Consider the following 23,807-nt stretch of genomic DNA (forward strand, 5'->3'; position numbering starts at 1 on the left):
GTGAAATCTTGTGTGAATGGGAAGAGAAGCTCTTAAGTTGTTGGAATACTTAATATTGTTGAAATAATTGCCTTAGTCCTTAATAGTTGAAATAGATATGCTCAACAAACGATTAATTAAATTGTAAGCTTTTCTTTTAATTACAGTCTATTAGTACCAGGAAGGAATTAATACTGTATAAATTAATACATATAACTGAGTATATATAAATGAATAATATAGTTATTTCACTTAAATATCTTGCTTTGAATATCCATTTTAAATTCTGAGCAAGCTGACTTACATTGGTGTCCAAGCTGCAATGAAAGTGCTTTGCAGTTACAACTTACTATTAATTTACAACAATATTACTAACTACATGTATTCCCTGAAATAAAGTTCTAGGGAGTAGAAACGTTTCCTGCTAATGCTAGACTGGGAGCACATGGAGATGCCACACGGTTGGGGGGTAAAGGGCCACCGCGGGTACGGGAGCAATCTGGGAAAGGGATTTGGGTTACCAAGCTGCAGAGGAGCAGCACAAATATAAGCCATGAGGCTCTCGGCATGAAATGGTGATCTTTTTAAGAATAGAAGTTGATTTAGTAACTGCCAGTAATGACAATTCCTCCATGACCTCTAGTGCTTTTTTCCTTTGATGGTTGCTTATCACCGCTTAAACTGGGGAGGGGGAAAAAAAAAAACCCAACCCAAAACATTGTCAGAGTTTGTTTACTTCCCAGCTGTAGCACTTGCTGTTGCTGTGCCTTCATGTGCCGGAATTAAGTGCTTCTTAATGAAATTTTATTCCCTGTGATAGTATTTTAAATTACAAATGAGCCATGCCTTAATTGTGGTTGATAACAAGCTCGGAGTTTCTCAGTACAGATCATGCCTCTCAGTCATTTGTTTTTAGTTTCTAGAAACCTTTCACAGTTTGTTAACATCTTGAACTTTATAGAGTCTTGAACTGATCAAAATACTCTTAGTTTGCAACCAAAATATAGAGCATGTTTTCTTTTGACAGTCAGAAGATCGTTCTTGACTAGTTTATGCTTAATATGAGCGTTTAGTAAAGTAAGGGATGAATGGGCATTGCCAGTTTGCTTCAAAACTTGTCTCCTGTCTCTTTTCCAGTTTCCTTTTGGCAGACGCTTGCCATGCGATATCTATTGGCATGGGGTATCATTTCATGATAATGATATATTCTCAGGTCAAGTCAACAAGTTTCCAGGTACCTTACTTATGTTTCTAAACAAATGCTTTAAAAACATGATTATTTTAACTGTTTATGTGGTTTACTGTTTTTTAACGTGAATTATCTGCCTAATCAGCTGATAGTATTTTTAGCATGTTACCATTTTTGGTAGGTGATTTCTGCTTAGGGGGTAAGAATATCAGAATGGGTGTCTTGAACAATTTCTGAACTGAGATTTGTTTTGGAGAGAAAGTGGTTTTGATAAAAAGAATACTTCATATGTATGAATTTAGGAAAAATAAGAGTGTTAGGCTATAATTTAAGTGAAGTATGCAATTATTGTCTGTTATCTAGCATTGATAACAGTGCTGTGTCTGGATTTGGTTTTGATTCAAAGTGGAAAGAACCTGTTTTGTTTCGTACTCTGGCTTATCTCAGGGAGAAGCTCAAAGCAGAGTTCCTCAAATGGATTTTTTTAATATTGAAGAGTTCATGTCAGCCCTCATCTTATGATGACTCTTCTACTTTTTTAAGCTCCCTTTTTTCTCATTTAATCCCTGTTGAGATCTCTCTAAATAAGAGCTAAGAGCTTAGGTATTGACTTATCTAAACCCTTTACTTCAGATTTATTGCTGCTGTTAGTATGCTGTGAGAGTAAGAACCCTCCGATATCAAGCTTTATGCTTTATTTACTCTGACTTTCTCCTGTCTGTGGGAAGTTCACATTCAAGTATCAGATGATGTAGTTTTCTGGTGGTTTAAATCTGTTAGATGAATGTTACCCTCTCTATATTCTGGCTTCTACGTGGTAAGCAAGTGGCCTGCACAGTAGTCAAAACCAGAGCCCTTCAGAACTAGACTTGATTTCTAGGAATGTTGTGCTAACCTAATGCTGGGTTTTACTAAAGTCTTTCTCTTGAAGAAGAGATTTTGATGCTTTTCTTAGTTACTTGTGAGAGATTCAAAGAATCTGAAAGGGTTGGTCGTCAGGAAGACTTAGAAACTTTTCCATAAAAATAGCTTTTTAGTCATGTTCCTGATGGAAATAAGACTTAAGCAAATGTGTGTGTGTGTGTTCCCTGTCACTTTCTGTCCTCCTTGTACCTCTGGAACCTCCTGGCCAAAACTAACCACACTCAACAGAGGTTTGCAGTCACAGACTACTGAGTTGCTGCAGGTTTTGTGGAAATTTGCTGACCATGTAGGGAAGAAGCCCGCAGATGATGTTCTCACTGAGAAAGAAGCTGCAGCATGAACCTTATAAACTGTAATATCTGAAAGCATTTAAACAACACAAGAGTAACCCTGAATGCCCTGATCTTGGGAAAAGCTTCTACCGGAGCGCTCTCAGGTCTGGACATGGCATGATCTAAGCATGAGATTCAAAGCTGCAGGAAAGCAGCTAAGTTTGGCTGCTCACAAAATAACCTATTCTTTCTGACGTAGTTACTTAAATGTATGCAAAGTAAACACAAAGTGGTTGATTATATTTAGATGACATTTTTACCTATTCCTGGAACGATAGCAGGCTATGGAATAATTTTGGATTATGGCAAAGACAGTAGTTACTATTTGACTAAAGCTTTCCCTCTATTATTCTGAGCTGTATTTTTGATAATTATTTTTTTCTAGTATGATATAGTAATACATACAATATGAAATATGGCAGGGGAATGCTACAAATATTTTGTCAGATTTTAAATTTTAAAAGGTTTTCAGCTTTATTGAAAGCAATGACTAGAGTGCCTTACCAGTAGGGTAAGTAACGATACAACAATCTACTTTTAGGATGAGACTTCAGTGCGGATTTTTCATCACATTTAGACACTGTCTATTCTTTTCCTAGGCATGACGGAGATGGTACGTAAAATTACACTGAGTCGGGCAGTGCGAACAATGCAAGATCTGTTTCCTCTTGAATATAACTTCTATCCTCGATCCTGGATTCTGCCAGAAGAATTTCCCCTCTTTGTGGCTGAGGTAGATTACTTTTACTCTCAGAATAGTATAACTTGTTGGATATTGTTGCCATGCCATTCTTTAGTTTTTCATACCTACCAGATTATTTAAAATCACACTTGGGTGCTGTGGATGACATCTTTTTCAGTTTGCCTGAGATCAGACATAGCCTGGATGAACTGCTTTTGTTTGTTAGGTTCTAGAATAAACTTAAAAACAATTATGCTTCTCTGCAATGCCAGAAGAGATGTCTGAAAATTAAACATGGTAGAACCATTAGCCCTTTCCCTGCATATTCTACGGAGTTTAAAAGGGCTGAGGAGGTTCCAGTGCAGCGTGTGGAGTGTGGTACTTCACCAGGTTCATTGTCACTGAAGTCTTTTTAGTCTATCTGGCCTGTTCTATCCAAATCCTTCAAAAGAGCATTTTGTACTGTGCGTTGTTAAATATACTCACATCTTCCTGAGTAATTATTTGTTTGAATCTCCTGTCAGACTGTTGCTTTGTTTACATATTCAGAATGTAATAAAATGCCATTCTTTTTCAGCTTTTTTGAAAAAAAGTGATGCTGTGTGTTGGTGTTTGGTTCTGTTATTACAAATATTTTTAAAAATACTGTATGTGTTTGTTTTAACCCTGTCTGACTGGCCCAGTGCATTCTTGTATTCTACAGTATCCTCTGCTTGGAAAAGTGAGAGAAAAAGGTATGGACTTTAATAGACTTCTATACTATGTGTTACTTCTTAGATAATTACCATATCCACAATCCAATTAAATCCATGAACATCTTTTAATATATACTTTTCAAGTGTGCTGGGTCACTGCCATGGCACTGCTAGTTAACAGTAAAAATTAATAAAATCCCAACAGCCTTATTGCTTTAGGTATAAGACCAGTTTGTAAAAAGAGTGTAAATTATCCAATCAATTTAGCAATGACAGGTAGGTAAGTGCAAATAACTTGGAAGTAAACTTTCAAAATGGTGCACTGGGGTTCTAGTGATGACTCTTTTGGGAATCGTGCCTGTCTCAGTTGCAAGGCACTGATGAACTGAGCAGCGCGTAGCAATGTGGTCTGTACATCGGGTTAAATGCACAGACCCTCACGCTGTCAGCAGGTGGCACTGCAAATAAATACTTTTCCCTGGTTGAACGGTTACTGGAGTGAAAACGATTCGGTTTTTGTTCCAAGAATAACAGATGTCCAGTAACACACTCCTAGGAGTTTCCTTTGCATATGTTCTTCCATCTGTGTTTGAGAAAAGCGTAGTTCTTGTTATCAAACATTATATTTTATATTGTAAGAGTTTATGTTCTACTTAACACAAGTTTGTAATGTAACCCCTCCAAAACAAGAAAAAATTACAACACACAAAATTCCAAATCCACTGTGAACCATAAAATCAGAACACTTTTCACTTGCACTTTCATGAGGTCTAAGTAGGAGCTTTCCAGCCTTTTCTGTTGTTTATTTGTTCATATGTGGTTTTGTTTGCTTTACAGCCAAGGGACCCTAATGCTGCTGAAAATGTCAGCTCTCTCAGACTGAATTTTCAGCTTATTCACAAACAAGTACAACACAGCATTGGCGGTGCCTGCATGTTAGACATACCCCTATAGGAACTGGTATACACTTGAATATGCAAATGCCATGTGTACGTTTATCTGAGCAAAAGATGATTTAGCCATCTCTGGTACTTCTGGAAGTAGAGCTGTATTGTCATGGCCTGCAGCTACTAAGTAGATAGCTCTAGATGTGTCATGCTGAAACTCATGTTGCTGTACCTTCACTGTTACTAGTATTCAAGTCCTTTAGAGCATAGTTAATTACCAAAAGTCACAAATTCACTGTCAGTGTAGGTATAGGTTAGACATGAGAAGATGGTTCGGTGCTGTTTGTAGTATAGGATTTTGTTGCAAAGGGCTGGACTGAGAAATGAACACCTATGATATTTTGCCTGTAATAGAAATGACTACTGAAAGAAGAAACTCCTTGAGAATTTCAATCTTGCTGCCTCCTCCTGAAGCACTACAACATTTCAAAACAATTTCTCTCTCAAATATTCTTACCGTGCCTCACTTCTGTAGATGTGATCGTGAACTTTTATCATACATTTGTATCAATAACTAAATCAAATGCTGTCAGCTTTTCCCACTTTCCCCTATCCCTAAATCTAGGTAGAAAACACTGCAGCTAATCTAATATTAATTAGCTAGTAATCGATGGGAGAGCTGCACTCCTAAGTTTGTTGCGGATGAGCTTCATATTGGGAAATATCAACAAAATGGTAGTTCCCTTAGTGTCATTCATATTAAACTGAAGTGGTGATAGGTGTTTTTAACAAGGGCTTAAAAGTTAATTTTACTAAGTAGATATATATTTACCTATTTTCAATATTTTTTACCTTCTTAAACATTCTGTACTAATGTGTCACCGTAAGAAAAGATGAGTTACAGATAAGGAAATCTCTCAGGTGCTACAGTAATCACCCCTTCACTAACAGAGAAGAATCTGTTGGAATCTGTGTGCTAAGAACTTATTCCTAATAGGAAATTCCAATTTCTGAAAAGTAACTAGCTTGGGATTCAAACCAGGGCCTTGATTGCTCTCATACTGCCTTCTTTTTGTGTTGTCTGTGAGAGTGATGAATAGGCCTAGTATGATTAATTTTTAATAAGAATCTGATTTCCAGCACAGCATATTTTTGGTGGTTTAATCAGGTTTTCAGTTTTTGGATACCTCTTAGGCATAGACATGAATATTCTAGTCTTTGTGCTGTCAAATCTTATAGCCCATTATATGCATATTTTTCAGAACACTATATTCATTCAGCCTGTGTTTCCTCATGAAAGGCAAACCTGCAACTGGATCAGATGTCATACCATTAGACGTCATATTCTCCTCTTGCTGTTGCCTGTAAATGGTTAACATATTTTTAAAGATAATTTCCTTTTGTCAAGCTAAGTACACAGAAATATCTCACTTCATATGAAGTAATTTTCCTACATGACTGACTTTTCTAAGTCTGGAGAAACCTGCTCATAATGAGAATTTGAAAGAACATAGTTGAGGGGATTGTGGAGAATTTGAAGACGACTGTCGGGAATCTCCTTGAAGATCCAGAAACCATCTGCTTTCTTCAAGACAGTCAAGCTGCTGAAAAACAGACCGGCTCTGGATTACTATTCCCCCTTACCCCACCATCCTGTCTTCATCTGCCATGTGTAAGTTTTGATGGACTAGAAAATGATGGAGAAAACTCTTTCCATTTGGCTGGAAATGAAATCTTTAAGTATGAGATCTACGAGGCCAATGATTGTTAAAATGCAGGACTTCAGAAGCAGGTTGCTGTTGCATCTTTAACAATAGTCCCCAGAAAGCAGCATCTTTTTTGAAAAGGTGCTGCTGTAGCAGAGCAGAAGGAGCCTGAGGCGTGAACAACAGACGTGGGAACGGGAGGCAGATTGCCCCGGCTGGTTTCACAGAGGTTCTTTATTACTTTCTGCCCTAGTAGACCGTGATTGGCGCTTCATATGCACAACTAGAGCCATAGTAGGGTATGTTTAGTTGTGGAGGTTTAAGATTAACCAAATATCTTTCTGGGATGCTGACTTTAACAACATGTGAACCAGAGAGAATCTCCTAGTATGCAGAGTAATGTCACGTCAGGGGAAGATTATTCTTTAATTGTAGAAAGACTAGGGCATAAATCCTGCTTTCCTTCTTTGCACATCTAGGCCTGCTGATCTACTTGGACCTATTTATCCACACATCGTTTATGTAAACCTGATCTCCAGTGTGGCGTTTTATCCCTCAAAGTGACTTATTTTGAAGAAGGATCTTTCAGTGAGTTAGCGTGACACTTGTCCACGAGAAAAATCCTAGTTTAATCTTGAATTTGTGCTGTAGTTAGTAGGAAGGCTTTTAGCAGTGTGAGTCTCAATGAAATAAATAACTGGATAGGATGGAGCCAAAAGTACTTCAGGCCTTAGGAACGTCGCCGCTAGCAAAGTTGTCCCTCTTACGTGGGTCAGCAGCCTAATGTAGTTGCAGCAGAGGGTGCTGTCCAAAAATCATGATGATCTGACCAGTGCTCAGCCTTTTCCTGCATGCTAATTTTTTCTCTTTCATTCTGCAGTGCCAGGGCTCGTGGTGGCAATTGACTGTTTTTTCTTTGTTAGCTTGTATCCTCAGGCTTCTTAAAGTCCATCTCTAGTTGTTGCTGGCGAGCCACAGGCCTGTGTAAAACCATATCACCAACTTGTTCAGCACATGTCTGGCTGAATGGAGAGAATAGCAGCTGCAGGTCTGGTGCCGTAAAATCTGTGAATGCAAGAAAAGAGTGGTCTGTACTGCGGCATCCCTCCGTTTTGAAAGGAAGAGATTAAGTGCTTTATTCTTCTGAATCCCACGAGTAGCTGATAAACGTGTTAGCCTGCATGCTGCATTTTCTTTAGCTGCATTCTTTGTTAGGGCTCCCTGTGCCAGTGCTGTTAGGGGTTTCGTGAGCTACAGTCCTTCAGCATCTATTCATTGAAACCTGGATTTTATAGTTGCATTTTGATACATTACAATTTGTGCTCTAACAATATCTTTCCTCCTAAATATTTGTGAATGCAGTGCCACTGTATTTACACCTGTAGGGACTTTATCTACATGCAGAGAACAGCGATAGAGCTGGGGGAGCTACAGAGGCTTCCTCACTAGGGTCCTGTTGCTTTACCATGAACTTAAAGGGCTGCCCGAGAGGGTAACGTGGCAGTTCATTTTCCACTGCTTGCTCAGTCCTTGACCTCCAAACCAGTTGCCAATTAATACCACTTCCCTTGGGTTTTCTTTTTGTTCTTGGTATGTGCCAGTTGGATCACTACATTCACATTCCACTTGCCAAACAGCTTCCGATAGCAGTGAGCACCACTGGTGCTGACGGGATTTGGAGAGACGGCAGATGGGTCTTCAGTCAGCCCATACCTCAGGTAGCTGCTTTTTTCCTCCTATGCTTCTGAAGGCCGAGACATGTTAACTCACTGGCTTAAACATGCTCATATTCTTTCCTTGCTACATGTTGTAAAACATGCCATATTTTATTAATAGTTTCTAAAATTCATCTAAGATAACTCTAAATCCTTCCTGACTTTCTTTCTTTCTCAATTTCACTTCTACTAACTGAGGCATCCAAATCTCTGCAGTTTTCTTTTGCTAGACAAGTAATAAATAAACTAAAATTTATTTAGGCAGTGGGAGATATGCATGTAACATGAAATATCTGATATTCAGCAGATGTGTCAGGCCCTTACAGCGACCTACTTACTGTCTTCCTGATTTTTTTCATCCTCAAATAAAATGCATTGAAGCTTGCAAAGTTTAGGTTTGCTTCTTGGGAATGTGAGCTTTGTAGGCAATTTAGATGGTGTAATTGCTCTTTTATTTTATGTAAAAAGATTCCCTAATTATATCAGTTGGGTTTTTTTTTGAGAGAGAGAGGATTTTTGAGTGAATATATGCTATTTACAAAAGTGCAGATTTGAATCCAGCCATTAGTTATTGGTGCCATGTTTAATTTTGACTCACTGTATCCAGTTGGGAATGACATTAACCTCCAAACATTCCCTGCTAAATGAATGTATCAGTTTAACATGGTCAAAAGCCAAAACAACCTTATTACAATAATCATGTTTTGGACTGCCAACTATTAATAGTCTGTTCCAGGTGGGATTATTTAATTTTCTCACAGATAAAATAACTGATTCTTTAGGAAGGAAAAATGGGCGTTTCCCTTTTTTTTTTTTTTTACTTCTTTATGTAACTCCCGTTAATTTGTTAAAGCCAAAAACTCCAAACATATTTACTGTTGCTTCCAAGAAGCTAGTTTCTATAAAAGGCTGTTGTCTGTTATGGTGCCAAGCCCTGTTTATGCCCCAGAAATCAAGCTGCTGATATCAGTATGTAGAAATGACAGTGGGACTGAGCAAAAAGTTCAGATTCAACTGCCTTTTGAATTTGAGACATTTGGGTTTAGATCCGAGTTTTAGAACTTTTTTCCTTTTTATTCTTCTCACTTTCTGTGTGAGGATGCAGACACCTCTCTGTAATCCTATAATGCTCTGTAATTTACTTTTGTGTTTCATCTTACTAAGGCCACATCTGGGATTCTGTAGGACAGTTAGGTTCTGACAAACCACGGATACTTCCTCATCACTGTTACCATAATTTTTATTTGTGGTAAACCATTTCCCTTATACGCCCCAAGAATCCAGGACACAGTGTGGAAAAACCCTCAAGGTATGGGTATAATGGCTTATACGATACTCATGGATATCCGCAAAGCAGCGAGAGAACTGGATACACGAGTATCGAGGTCCACGCTGCTGTAAACAATACAGAAATAGGTTGTATAGTCCTTCAGCAACATTCTTACGAAGTATTAAAGTTGACTTTAACAAACAGAGATCTTTCATGGCAAGGCACTACAAAGAGTGGAAAGAAACTGATACTGAAAGGTACTGGTTTGCTAACCTTTCCTTTTTTTTTTTTCTCCCCTCCTTTCTCCTTTTTCTTGCTGTTTCTGTGTCTTGATGATCTTTATACACATGCTCACAGAGTGTTAGTAGGTGTCAAAAATTCTTACCTGCTATTCCCTTTCTGGTGGGGGCATCTCCCATCACCCCATACATAGTAAGTTCAATTGTCAATGTTTGTCTTTTGGAAAAAAATGTTTTCCAGAATGATTCTATTAATGTAACTGGTTAGCAGTAAGGAGTATTTGACATAACTTTTTAAGAAGTCTGCAAACTGGAAGCATTTCTCTGTGAAAGAAGTGAAATGTATCTTGTGTAGTGACTTTTGTAAGCATTTTTGCATATTAAAATGCATTATGCTGCATAGATATTGGTGTTGGCTGTTTGCGAGCTCGTACGCTAGAGCGCACTGTGTTTCACACTGAACCAGCACAGAAGCGGTGAACGTCTGAACAGAGATTGAACATGTGCACTAGCTTGAGGAAATGACAGGCCAGGCATGGAGTGCTTTGTAGATTCATCCAAAGGTTTTGATTTGGTACTAGACACCATCAAATTCTCCACCAACTTTCCTCGCTTTCCTGATTTCACACTAGGTACATCTAAAGAAAGTATCTGAATTGTCATGTGTTATGAACAGATCTTCCTAATACAAATCAAAGCCACGGAGAAGAGTTGTTGAATCGTGATAGAATTTTCTTTATCTTGCATTGGATAGAAAGGTAGTAATTGCATGCCAGGCCTGAAGGGAATTCTGGTATAATTTAGAAAACCTTCCATTTTGGGGAATGGTGGTAGGTAGCAACTGAGGCATAAACTCTATGCTTTGTTTAGTAAATTTGTGGTATTTACTTAATATCTGTACATGGCTCAATATTCCCTAGTTCTACTAACACTGGGTATCTGATTGTGAAAATATTCAGTGGTGAAAAAAGGTATTATCAGTGCCAAATTTTTACTTTATCCTTCCTTCTTCCAGTATTGTCTGTCTGCATTCATACCTCAATAAATAAGGTGTCTTCCCTTAGGTTAATGATTATCTTTGTCAGTAGTTGTTCAAAATGCAACACAAAAGTTTAACTTTGCAGTTTCGTACACATTAGTGACTAATAAAATGGATCTCATGAGATACAGAGCATTTCATTCTGTAAATTGGTACATAACATTAAAAAGAAGTTCCTGAAATCATTTATACAACGGCTTGTTAAATAAAATGACCTTTTATCTGTGCTAATCATTCCCTATTCATGCTTTTTCGTTTGTCTTTGTGCTTGTCAGCACTGTTTATCTTCTACCTTTTTTGCACGGTGTTTACTACTATAGTGATGTGATCATGTTATTTTTATTTATTTTTGTTTATGAATGCAGTTTGTTGGCTTTCATAGTATCAGCCCTTCTTCTCCCTCAATTAGTGTCTTTCAGTGTAATTCTTTTCATTCTAGGTTCGTATGATGAAAGACAGCGATCCATCCTGGAAGCCCACTTTTATTGTAAAACCTGATGGAGGCTGCCAGGGGGATGGAATCTACCTCATTAAAGACCCAAGTGACATCAGACTGACGGGAAGCATCCAGAGCCGGCCAGCTGTTGTCCAGGAATATATTTGCAAACCACTGCTTGTTGACAAACTGAAATTTGATATTCGTCTTTATGTCTTACTGAAATCTTTAGAACCCTTAGAGATTTATATAGCCAAAGATGGACTTTCTAGATTTTGTACAGAGCCCTATCAAGAACCCACTCTAAAAAATTTGCACCAGGTTTTTATGCACTTAACCAACTATTCACTAAATATCCATAGCGGGAATTTCATCCATTCTGACAATGTAAACACTGGCAGCAAGAGGACTTTTTCAAGCATTCTGTGCAGACTGTCTTCCAGAGGAGCTGATGTCAAAAAGCTGTGGTCAGATATAATTTCACTGGTGATTAAAACAATTATTGCACTGACACCAGAACTGAAAGTTTACTATCAGTCTGACATACCAGCAGGAAAGCCTGGGCCAACTTGCTTCCAGGTAGGTTAGAATTTCTGCCAGGAATGCAGTTATTTCTATGCATGGATTAATTTTCTAGATGTTTAATTTCTTTTCTAAAAGCTTTCTCTAGTTATGTTGCTGATCACTGGTTGGATGTAGTGCATCCACTGGATAGCATTGCGTGAGCTCAGACCTTAGGTTCTCCTCACCCAAGTTTTACCTTACAAATCTCAGCCTCCTGACCTATGTTACTACTAGCCATAAACATATATGGAGAATTTCAAATGGGTATCAATCATTAGTAGCAGTATTCATTCCAGTTTCCATCTTCTAGATGTTATCACTATGAAGCTTTGCAGCTTCCTAACGCAGCTATTATGATAGCAGTCTTAAGACCCGCTTGTCATAGGTGCCCATGTTGACAGATGCCGTATTTAGAGATGGGGGTAGTGTGAAAGTAGCCATTAGTATCAAAGACAAATGGTTTCAGTAATTATTCAGCGATATAGTATATTTCTCAGTTATTTCTCTTTTGTCCTTCAAATGTTTCTTTCTCCTGAATGTTGACATTTGGATGGCCGTTGCATTCTCTAAGAACACCGTGAGTAGAATGGAAGTAACACATTGCTTGTTATGCACAGATTTTAGGGTTTGACATTCTCCTGATGAAAAACTTGAAGCCCATGTTACTAGAAGTAAATGCAAACCCCAGCATGAGAATAGAACATGAGCAAGAGGTAAGACCTTTCAACATGATAGTGATACTGGAATTAAATTGTTTAGGTTTGGTTTTCTGGTCTTTTTCCTTGTTTGAAAGACGAAAACTGTCTGCTCATATGAAATCTCCAAGGTTATCTGTAATTTTCTGCTTTGAAATCATTGCTAATCTTATACACTGGAAATATGACTTATTGGAATTGTGAAAGCTCTCCATCATCTTTGTCATAAATACATTTATTCATCATCCCCTGCAGTTGACTTAATAGTGTTTAGGGGATTGCTAATAATTTTTTCATGTTTGTATACATAATATAAATGGTAACATTGGCAGCTATCTCTTTTTTTAATATTTCAATTTACTAGAGAAACTTGCCAAAAATTGTTGTAATACCATACTGAAAATGTTAAGGTATTTGTGTATTCTGTAAGGGGTATTTTGTAATCTATCATTGTGTATTTAAAACATATGACATGCATGAAGTTTGAGCAAATGTGGAATAAATAATCCTTAGTTCTGAATAACTGTATCCCTTTGTAATTTAAAGCTTTCTCCTGGAGTATTTGAAAATGTCCCAAGCCCTGTTGATGAAGAAGTGAAAGTAGCTGTTATCAGAGATACTCTTCGTCTAGTGGACCCTCAGAAAAAAAAGAGAAAAGATGTCCAGTAAGTGTGTTGACTTCATTTTTTTTTTATCAATGCCTTGTAATAATTATAAAAGTGAAATATTTTTTCCTAATTATGTTAGTTTATCCGGGACAATGAGTTTCCAACTGTCTGTGTGACTCCTTTTACATCCACAGTGTTAACTCTTTCAGAAAAGCTTGTAGGATATTACTTGGTGGCGTGGTACAAAAAGAGTACTCGGATTTGTGGATCTGCCAGGGGAAGGTCAGGGAAAAAAACATTTCATTATATTTCTGTTTAGTGGCAGCAAGTCCACCAAATGGCATTCTCGCAGCTCAGCACTGACCACTTCACATGCTCCTTTCTTACAGGAATGGCAGAAGTGTGTAAGGAGCCATGCAAGGGCTCTAGCTCAAGGAATTGAAAAGGTCCACAAACTGACAGTAGATCAGGCTTTATCAGTTCCCCTGGAATATCTTACCTTTGATTCAGAACTGGTGCAAACAATTTAGTAACTCAGGTTTATTTATTTGTACTTTTACTTGAGGCCTCTTTTTTTATTCAAAACAGTCATGAGATGTAAATTTGTGTATTAATTTGCTTGTAAGTCACAAATTACTCTGAAAGAATTGCCCTGCTGGAGCTGAAAAGTATGAATATTGTATTTAGAAATTGCTTCCTTGATCTGTGATAATAAACATAGTTAAATCTATGATCTAGAAATGAGAGGAACTGCCTGAAGCAGCTTACACAGAAATGCTTGTGGTGGGATCAGGCTGAGAGAAAGAACATCTTTTCTGATGAAATATCTTGTTTTAAGCAGTTCCTTGGAGACATGAAAGGGAGATTTTTTTTTTTTTTTTTTTTTTGGTCCCTAGAAATTCTTGCTTATAGGCCTGCCTCCATACTAGAATACAGATTTTGTTCTTCTCTTGGCACTTAGTGGCAAGCTTAAATATGTTATTCATGTTCTACAATGATTTCAAGGGCAAACTGCTGTCCTTTTGTAGACAGAGAGTCCTGTGAACAAGACATGACTGATAATACTTAAAAGTTCTGTATTATTGTAATATTATTACAAGATCAAACTATTCTTTCAGAGGCAGTGCCCCACACATAGAGGTTGCTGTGGTCAGTATACAGAATATCTTGCAAAGCAAGATATGTGTGTTGCCTGTACTTAACCTTCACCCTTAAGATTACTTCAGTGCATGGAGCTGAAGGAAGATAATTTTTTAACCTGTAATTACGTAGTCATGTCTTCTTTTTAATGCTGAAGTTATGTCAGGCATTCATTAATTACATATCAGATACGGAAAAAAGGCAAATGATAATTACAAATAAATTCCTGGAGAACTCTGGTGTGTGTGGAACGCTCATTCAACTGAGAATTCTTCTCTGATACATTTTGAGTATTAAATAATTTATAACAGGATTAGTCGGTGATGAGATAAACCATTGGCTCTTCACAGCAAGAATTCATCAGTGATGCAGCTGTTTTTTTCAGGATAATCTGGTTAACAGAGCATCTTGCTGATGAATATCTACATGTCTTCACCGTAAGTCAATCCTATTCCTTGCTGCAAAGGGCAATATTCTGGTAACTTTTTGTGTGGATATACAGGAACTCGTGTGACAACTGCCCACCTGTTCAGCTGAGATTTACCCCTTCTACTTCAAAGTACTTTTTATTGAACTGGGGATGGTGCGTGGAACTTCTTGAGAGAGACGTGATCTTACTGTGAGCTTCAAGTAAAGGACTTCATTCTGATCACCTATGGAGATTTACATCAAAATAAAAGCATTTGAGAGAGAAACTGAGCACCAGTTGCTTTTGCCTTGTCTTTGCTAGCAAAGGTTTTGCAATGCTTTCGCTTTGTGTCCTGCCTCTCACTTGTTTCAGTGCATTTCAACTAGTTCTAATGTGTGCTCCCACGTTCCCTCTCCAAACACTCCTACCAGTAACTGCAGAGAAATGGCATCATTCCTCTGTTTGCAGGGCAAAGATAATAGCTAAATAATTGACTGGAAATAGAAAGCTGGACAGTAGTTTACCTATCCATTGTAATACTTTTTCTAGTCTAATTGCGCCTGGCAGCAGGAAAAGCAAAATTTGGCCTATTAATAGAAAAAAAAAAGTGAAAGAATTCCTGTTCTGACAGCTAACCAGCAGCAAACACTGTAGACTCTAGTTTTGATGCTAATTAAGTAATGGACATTAATCTAAGTAAAGTTTTAATGATACATGTAACACTGAGTTTGAACACTCAGGGGAAATACTGAGAAGTCTGAGCTGTATCTCAGGTAAATATTCTGCTGTGGAGATGGATTTGATTTCCCTCTAATTATCTCCCAGATTAAAATAAACGAAGCATCTAAATGAAAGTGAGTTTTAGAAGTCGTCCTGAAGTACTTCATCAGGAAAGATTAATAGCTCAGAATTTTTTTTCGTTTAATTTTGCCTCATCTTTATGGAGTTTTGATTATTTTTTTTCCTCCTTTTCATGTGACGTATAATACTGAAATAACAGCTAAGTTGAATAAGGTCAGTTTATCATGCCATACATATCTGTTAATTTTTCCAGCACAATTCCAGTCTTTACATGCACCAATCACTAGTAATTATCTTGGCACTGCCAATAATTAGTCATTGAAAATCTGCAGTGATATGAGTTCAAATGAACGTACTTAAACATACTTAGTGGCTATTGTTCCACAGTATGACTGATCTTTTCTTAGTTTTAAGAATTTGTCCTGGCCATTTAAGTACTGAGGTATGTGGTTAATATTTTGTGCGTGTAACTATTTAAACAGAAACTTTAAATTTGCGCAAAGATTTTTTTTTTTAAATAGAGGAAATATCTTCTGTTGTAGAGGTGAGGGAAGGCTTTGTGTTATTCCGTGATGCAAAGAACATAAGGAATTAAAATGGAATAAAAAGTGACACAGGTACATGTGAGGCTTTTGGGAGGGATGAACAGGGTGGGTACTGCACAGCGCCTGCTTTTCCCTGACGTTATGCAAGCGCTGCCGGACAAATCCCATATACCTCGTACGCAGAAGACCTATTCTGCATGTCAAGATTCTGAAGGCAGTAGGTGTCCCTATAAAGGTTAATGTCCTGCTTTGCTGCATTCATTTCCTTGCTGCTTCCGAATCCTCTATGTTGGCGCAATTGTAGCCAAAGTCGGATGACAGCAGAGTTTCCAAGCAACTATTAATAGAAGCTTTGGAGCCATGTACCGCTCTGCAGGGTGGTGATGTATGTCAAGGGCTCGGAGACTCTCAAGAGGAGAATCTGAAAGTGGCTCCGTGGGTTACTTTGTTAGACTGTTTTCAAGCCAGTCTGTAACCCAGAGGGTGAGTGGTGTCTGGCTCTGCCTGACCAAGTAGAGCCTGGGTAGCCCTTTCTGAAATTAAAGAAGGCAGCTAATCAGCTACATGTTGTGTGTTTTGTTTTACTTTTTTGATCTTCTTTAAAAAAAAAAAAATCCAGCTAAAAATGCATGGTTATAAAAAGAGGGTTTCTGACACACCCACACCCCCCCCCAGTGGAATTTTGCAGGAGCCAAAATGTAGGGCCTTTGTTGCCCTAGCTTTGGTTCCTAGGCTAGCCCTATTTTCCTTAGGCATCCTTAATTTGGAACTCGCTTCACTCATAATTAAGAAATTAAAACATTTAATAAAATAATATGGAAGATAGTAATTCTTTGCTTTTATTTGTGTGGCAGTACTGTTCTCATGGATTTTAAGGCTTGAGTAGATCATTGTAATCATCCAGGCTGATGACACACTGGAACAAATGCAATCGTTTGTGGCTGAGCTGTTTTCTTGGAAAGATGGAATTTTAAACTCCTCTGTAAATCTGTTTAATATTATCAAACAAAGCTTAGTTTCTTCTAGCATTACTACAGAGTGAATTCAGGGGGTAGTGATGGCCAGTAATCTTGATTTCTGTTCTGAACATCTGTCACTGCTAATTTCAGAATTATCGTGGTGGTTTTTCCAGCTTGCTTTTTTTTTTTTTTCCCCAGCAATGGTAGCTCTTTTGACTTGAATTTATGATCTAGTGAAGACCTTCAGTACCAGATTAGCCAGCTGGTCACTGTATCATCAGGAGGGAGCTTTCCTCCTCAAGTGAGAAATCTAATGTAAAAAAAGAAAAAGAGGGGGAGGGAATGTAGTTTCTTTTTACTTAACATATTCAAAGCATCGTGTATAGCATGGGTGGCACATGTCCCTTCACAGGATCACAGTATGCATTTTTATTCAAGTCTGTAATAGGCAACATGATCAGAAAGCTTGGCTACACCGACTTGAAGAGTGAAATCCTTGTCACATACTAGTACAGGGGTAAGGGGCTGAACCGTGCTCTGTAATGTTTCTACAAAGAAACTTGTATAAAGCTTGTATAGTATTAAATTTGCTCTGGATTTACTTCTTGCAGCAGAGGTGCTGTTCACAGACTGCTGAAGGTGGGAGAAGACTTGAGCTAAAGGAAATTTGCACAATTAAATGAATGGTCTAATGACACCGAACAACATTTAAAGTAAATCAACGTTACTTATGTAAACAGCAGTTTAATTAAGATAATCACTGATGCAAATCATTGTTTATGTTGTGCCTCCAACAGAAAATCCATTTTAAAAGGCTTTGCAAACTTCTATTTTTTTGTGCCTAATTTTGAATTTTTATAGTAGTAAAAGGTTATAGCTTCATGTTTGTTTAATTATTAGCAATTTATTTTTCTTAAAATTGCATTAGATTTGAGGAGCAAAAAGGAGTCTCAGTCCTGTATGCAAATACTGTATATTCTCCACTGGATGTTAGATGTAAACTATTTGAGTGGTGGTATAATTGCAAGCCGTGAGTATCATTTGGAGCGGGTCTGCTCTAAATATCTTAGGAAGATCATTTATATCATCTCATCAATGCTAATGACCTGCTTTCCTGTCCTGTCAAAAATATTTGTGCCCTAGTTTATTAATGCTAATTAATCCAGCGATAATAAGAGACTTCTTTATATTTTTGTTGCTGTTGCTTATTGTGTCCCAGTATGATCTCTTGCATTTGCATGCCTAGTTTCTTATGTATTTCAAGACAGAAAATAAGCATTTTATTCTTTTGACAAAGAAAGCAAAGTATTATGACATGCTTGTCATTAGAAATATGAGTTGCTCATGGAATAAAATCTGCTTTTTACTTGCTAGAGATGATGAAGGTACAGCCCCCGAAGTAATATATGACTTTTATTCAGCACTGAAATAGCCATTGACAGAAGAAAGAATTGAAACGCTTTGGAAATGAAATGTATTTTAATCTATGGCTGTTACAAAAACAATCAATTCATTGTGCCCACAAAAATGAGTGCTTTTGTTTTATTACCTATTGTGGTATTGCTGTTTCATTGCTAGTTTGTCTGTTCTTGGGTGCTATTCTCTGTACATACCACTTGAGTGTTTTTCTATTTGAATTCAGCCTTGAAATTTATTTGTGGTGATCTGATTATTTTTTTTCTTCTTTTTAAAATATGTCAGGTATGAGTCTCTCCTTTGGATTCTGTGGCTCTAGCAAATGTCAAATATGATTATTAATTTTCTGAACAGGAGGAACCCCAATGTAGTTTCTCTCAAATTTTTGCAAGATCAGCATGCAAACACTGCCTCATGTCACCCTGTTCAGAGAGCACCCTGTAAATATTAATGTATGTCAGTTTGACTTTTTATCTCTAAGTGTTATGTAGTTAGGAAGAAATTCCAGTCAAGGTTTTGTAGAACTTACTACACAAAAGATCTTGCTCTTTTCTTGCACAAAACAAGATGGTCCATTTTTTCTACTGTGTGGATCACACAATTTTCTCACTTGAAATGATTTATTTCTCTGATATAGGACAAAATTAATAGTTTCTAGGAGGAGAAAATATGATCTATATTAAATAAAAACACGAATTAATTTCTGGACAGTCTACTTACGTACTTTCCCCCTTAAATGTAACTTGTGTTAAAGTGGCAGCTTCTTCAGGAGGTGTCTCCTGCTGTGCTAGTGACCGATGGGTCTAACCTTGTCTACTAAACTGCAAGAGGAATGTGGGTCTTTACTTACAGGCCTTTCAGTAATGCTTCTCTTTTGTATGTTTCAAAGACATTTTCCAAATCCTACCGCTATTCTTAATTTCTTGATATTGAGGAGCAATTTTGCACTTCCTTAAAGAAGGAAAAAAAGTTGGGAAATCACCTGTGCAGCTGTATTCCATTTATTTTCCAGGTATTTTTTATTCAGTTTCATAACGTCCCCTGACGTTTGTGTCATGTTTAATGGAAATATGAAAATACACAGTGCAAAGATGTCTCGAGTATGATTATCCTAGACTTCGATGATGATAAAGTCATTCTTGCCATTGATTACTGTGTTTATCTCACTATACGTATTCTAAGGTTATGATGGTGTGACGGGGTGGTTTAAGAGGGTCAGAAACTCAGTGCACAAACACATGGAGAGACTGAATGGGAGAATACTGGTGTTGCAGCTATCACTGATCAGAAAATAATGCCTGTTCTTCAGTCTTGTTGTAACATATCTTAGTTTCCACTTCTGTGAGTAACTGTATTCTATTCCACAGGGATTCATTACTCAGGGTTGTCAGTGCCTTTTGCATTATATGGGGTGAATTTAGTGCTTCTAAAAATAAGCATGTAATAAACCTAGCTATGCTAGCATCAGTATTTTGGTTTCCATTTGCTAATTGACTTTGAGCTGACGGCTAGAGCTTTAGGTTGACCTGTATGCCTTTGCTATCACTTGGAAGTCTGGTCAGGTTTTCAGCTATTCAAAGGCTTCTCAAGCACCACCTCTTCATTCCAAGCCTTATTTCTGCGCGGGAGTGTATAAACTCGTATGTGCGGCTTTCCTGAGATTGATCTTTCTACTCTGGTTCATTTTGGAGCCTGAGACAATTTTTTTTCTGCATCAGTCAAAATGACCCAGCATTCATATTCAGGATCATTCTGCCAAAGCCCTTTGAAAGTACATTGAATTAGACCCTTTCTCTTTCCTAGAGGGCTTTTTGGTTTATTCCTTCATCAGGCAATCTGCCAACTTCAGTATCAATTCTTGTCTGTTACATTAGCCCATGCGGCTTTTGATGAGTTAGACATGTGAGGGAGACTTTTAAATGTGATGTTTGTCAATGTTACCTCAGTTCAGATTAGCGAAATGTTAACTTTGTTTTTCTGTAGTTGGGGAGTATTTATTTCTACTGCTATTTCTCATCTTGCTCAAGAAGAACTAGCCTCAACTACTGTGTTCAGTTTTGTGAAGCAAATGTTATAGGTGCCTTGATCTCTGCCCTCTGCTTTTCGAGTTATTTATCTGCGTCATCCTTAAGAGCTTTTAACCTTTTTCCTGTTGATTAGGATAGGTCCTGTTGTCATTTGTGGAACTTCCAATGTGAAATGTCCCTCCATGAAGGGAAGGGAAGGATCTGGTAGTGCTTGACTCACAGAATAGTTCTACATTGGTTTTAAGAGCCACTTAGAGGAAAGCACCGCAAGAGTGTTTAGTACATCAGAAAATACAATACTGAGTGCAGAACAGTGGCAAATAATTTGAATGTGCTGTGACAGCAGTCCTAACATAGAAAAGAAAAGAAAATCTGCTGACAAAGAAGGTCGGATCTTTTAGTTTGTAAGTGGCTCTATTTCACATGTACTCTGAAATGTCTTAATTGACTAAAAATGCGTAAATACACAAGCAATAATAATGTTTCTTCAAAAATAGCTAAAACCATATCCCTAGCATAGATACAGTAGGAATTCACTAACTCACTTCAATGTCTTTCTCTATCAAACCGTTACAGGAAAAGTTGGTTTTGTGAAAATAACTCTGGACTAGGACATAAAAGATGCAATTTCTGTTCCTGATTCAGCCAGTTTACTCAGTGACCTTTAGACAAAACGTTTTCCTTCTGCTACCATTTTCATTCTGTGAAAAGAGGATGATGCCTTGCTTCTCCCATGCGTTGCCAGTCTTTCTAAATTATAGTGTTCAGGATATGACCTGTTATTGTGCTTAGTAGTATATGAGGTCAGTTTATTGTTGTTATATAAAAATATTACAGAAAAGCTTCAGTTTTCTTCTGTGGAAGACTCTAGGTCCAATTCTACACTTCAGTAAATATTCCTAGTGGTTACTAAGGTTTGCAAAGCATTCTTTACGTTTTGCCAACCTGATTGTCATTAGTCATCTCGTTATTTTACTTTCTCCCATACAGAGTGCTTAGTCATTGCATTTTCTGTACAGTATCACAACTTGGTGCATGGTGTGCTATTTGAATACTCAGGATATTGGGACTTAAAAAAGGGGTTTTCTCAATGTCATTCTTTGATGGTGTTATTTTCATCTTTCTTCTTATTTTTACAGTCCTTTGCTAATAAAACAGAGAACTTATGGAATATCATTGGAATGCACACAAACACAGCACTAAATAACCCCATGCTTGACAACAGATTAATCTATGATTATTCCCATTAACCTTCACCACTGCAAAAAGTGCTGTTATTCATAGCCCAGTTTTGCAAGTTGGTTTGTGTTTGCTCATATAGTGTATTCTAAGCACTAATGTCTTGAATGTAAAGACTGCATTTTAACTGCCACATAAAGAGTGAATTCAGTCTTATTTTGAATCTCTTGAAATGACCCCATATTGAGGGACAGCTGAAAGTGCTTAGAATGTACTAAGCAAGCAAGCTGATCACAGGCCCAGTTAATTTAAAAATTTTAATGGACAAGAATTGATATAGGTTGCAGAATTTTAAAAGGTTTTCTCTTCAGCACTGTGAAATTAATTGGTCCAAAACCATAGTATGCTTTTGCAGTAATTGGCGTGCTGCGGTGCCCCTAGCTCCGGTGTGAGCCAAAGTCTGGGTTTATGTTATCAAATTGCAAATGGAGACAAGTTTGTCCAATTAGACTTGAATCACAATGTTTTGAGATGCAGCTAATCTAATTACATTTTTATCGACGTCTCCTTTCTTTTTGCTCTCTAAAATTCCTAGTGAGCAATAGAGGAAAGATTGAAAATAAGCCGAGCAATGTGACCTGTCAAGAGCGTTTCCATAAAATCTGAACTTTCCAAACATTCTAATATATCAAAATGTGCTATAGCAATTACATCTCTTAGATATTCACACTGTATTACATTTGAAGTTGATCATTAAGAAGTCTTGCTTTCTTTTCTCTTACGATGATTTTTAAATGAAAAGAAAACCTTTGTGATAAAATACAGAGACAAGGAAGGTTCTATCAGAAGAAGTCACTTTCCTCTAGTCTTTGTAGCGCAGCCACAAAAGTTGCTGTAATCTTCAAGGTTTGCCCAAGAAGAAGGGAGGTCAGGAATAAAGTGGGGTGGCTGATTAGTCTCATTTTTATGCTTTTTGGAAGAAAAGTGGAGACAGTTGGTCTAAATACATCTTTGAATTCTGTTGTTTGAATAGAGATTATAAGTAAGTCTTAATGGTAATAGAATCTGGCTTAAGGTACGCTGTATTTTGCATCCCTCGTAAGGAGCAGTAATGACTGGGGCAAGAGGAGTCCCATTGACTTCACTGAGCCGTGATAAAAAGCCTGATAGCAAGGCTTCACGGCGCTCGGTGGCTGTTCAAGCCTCATTCTGTAACTGACAGCATAAATGTTGGAGCTCCTTTGGCGTGTGCTCCTGCTTTGACTGAATTCTAACAAAGTAAGCTTCTTTTGTGTTGGTTTGTTTTTTTTTTTAACATAAACTCAGCAATACTTCAAAGCATCCCTGGGAGTTTTGTTGCATACAGATTTTTGCTGGATCCAGCCGTTGCTGATGGCAAGCTTCAGCCGAAACCAGTGAAAATTCAGATTAAGCATGGTCAGAAATTTGCTCAGGTTACATTGGATAGGATATAAAACAAATAGCAACTTTGACCTTATTCATCAAGTACTTGAGCGCATACTTCAGTGTTTTGCGGAGTTAGCCCTCTGTACTTTTGAGAGAGTGAAATTACTGTAGTTGTTAAGGCCATTCACCTTTTGCTTTTACCTCAGAGGTGAATTGCCTTGCAAAAATAATACGGTAGAGAAGTCCTTGATGTTCTTAGATGTTATTTCCACCATTCAGGGCTTCTCGTATGTAGTCTTCAAGGCTGACATCTCTTCAGCCTGAAAAGGGTTAGTGTTTTTGTGTTGAACGAGGGCTTAACTTCCAACTGACTTTCAGTACTTGGCTCAGGTGGTTTTGGGCTTCTCTGCCTCAGTGATCTGGGCATCCATCAGGCTCTGAAAGTGTAATACATTTTGTCAAAGAGCATTAATCTGAACTAACTCTTACCTTGAAAAACTGTCGTGTAGTAAAAGCTGAACAAATGTATTTGTGCCTAGTGAATCCACTGAAGAGAGTACCAGGGCAGAGGAGAACATGGCTTAGCGTGCTGTCTAACCAGAAAACAGGCTGTTCAGCAACGCTCCGCATAAGGAAGTAACTTGCTGCTTATAAAACTGATTTAATTGAAATCTATTTTGTTCCTCGTATAGGGAAAGAAAGTAATTTTATTCTGTCTTCTGTACTCATTCTACAAATGTCATCTCCTCTCTTCCTCTGCTAGATTGTGTTAATCGCAGCCTATCTAGCGCAAAGAAGAGGAGGAAAATGAGCAGTTGTTTCCTTTGTTAAGAAAACTGCTTAATTTTTTAAAGTACATTTCTAAGAGATAGTACTACATCTTCTTTCTTTGGATTTGCTATAATTTCCTCTTTAGTTTTCAATGCAAGAAAGCGGTTGTGTTTTGAAGTTAAAAACACTTTTT

At 37.6% G+C, this 23,807-nt stretch overlaps 1 protein-coding gene across 1 annotated transcript in view; it reads left to right on the forward strand.

Moving 5' to 3' along the window:
• Positions 1-1,122: 1,122 nt before the first annotated feature.
• Positions 1,123-23,807, forward strand: part of TTLL11 (tubulin tyrosine ligase like 11) — a 47,414-nt gene continuing 24,729 nt past the window's right edge. The window contains exons 1-5 of the mRNA XM_009280607.1: positions 1,123-1,213; positions 3,024-3,157; positions 11,097-11,672; positions 12,275-12,370; positions 12,899-13,017. Coding sequence (XP_009278882.1) covers positions 3,026-3,157; positions 11,097-11,672; positions 12,275-12,370; positions 12,899-13,017 — 923 coding nt within the window. The 5' untranslated portion in view covers positions 1,123-1,213; positions 3,024-3,025. The remainder of the gene's footprint in view (positions 1,214-3,023; positions 3,158-11,096; positions 11,673-12,274; positions 12,371-12,898; positions 13,018-23,807) is intronic.

Source organism: Aptenodytes forsteri, unplaced genomic scaffold (assembly GCF_000699145.1).
Source record: "Aptenodytes forsteri isolate BGI_AS27 unplaced genomic scaffold, ASM69914v1 Scaffold68, whole genome shotgun sequence".
NCBI classification, from domain to species: Eukaryota; Metazoa; Chordata; class Aves; order Sphenisciformes; family Spheniscidae; genus Aptenodytes; species Aptenodytes forsteri.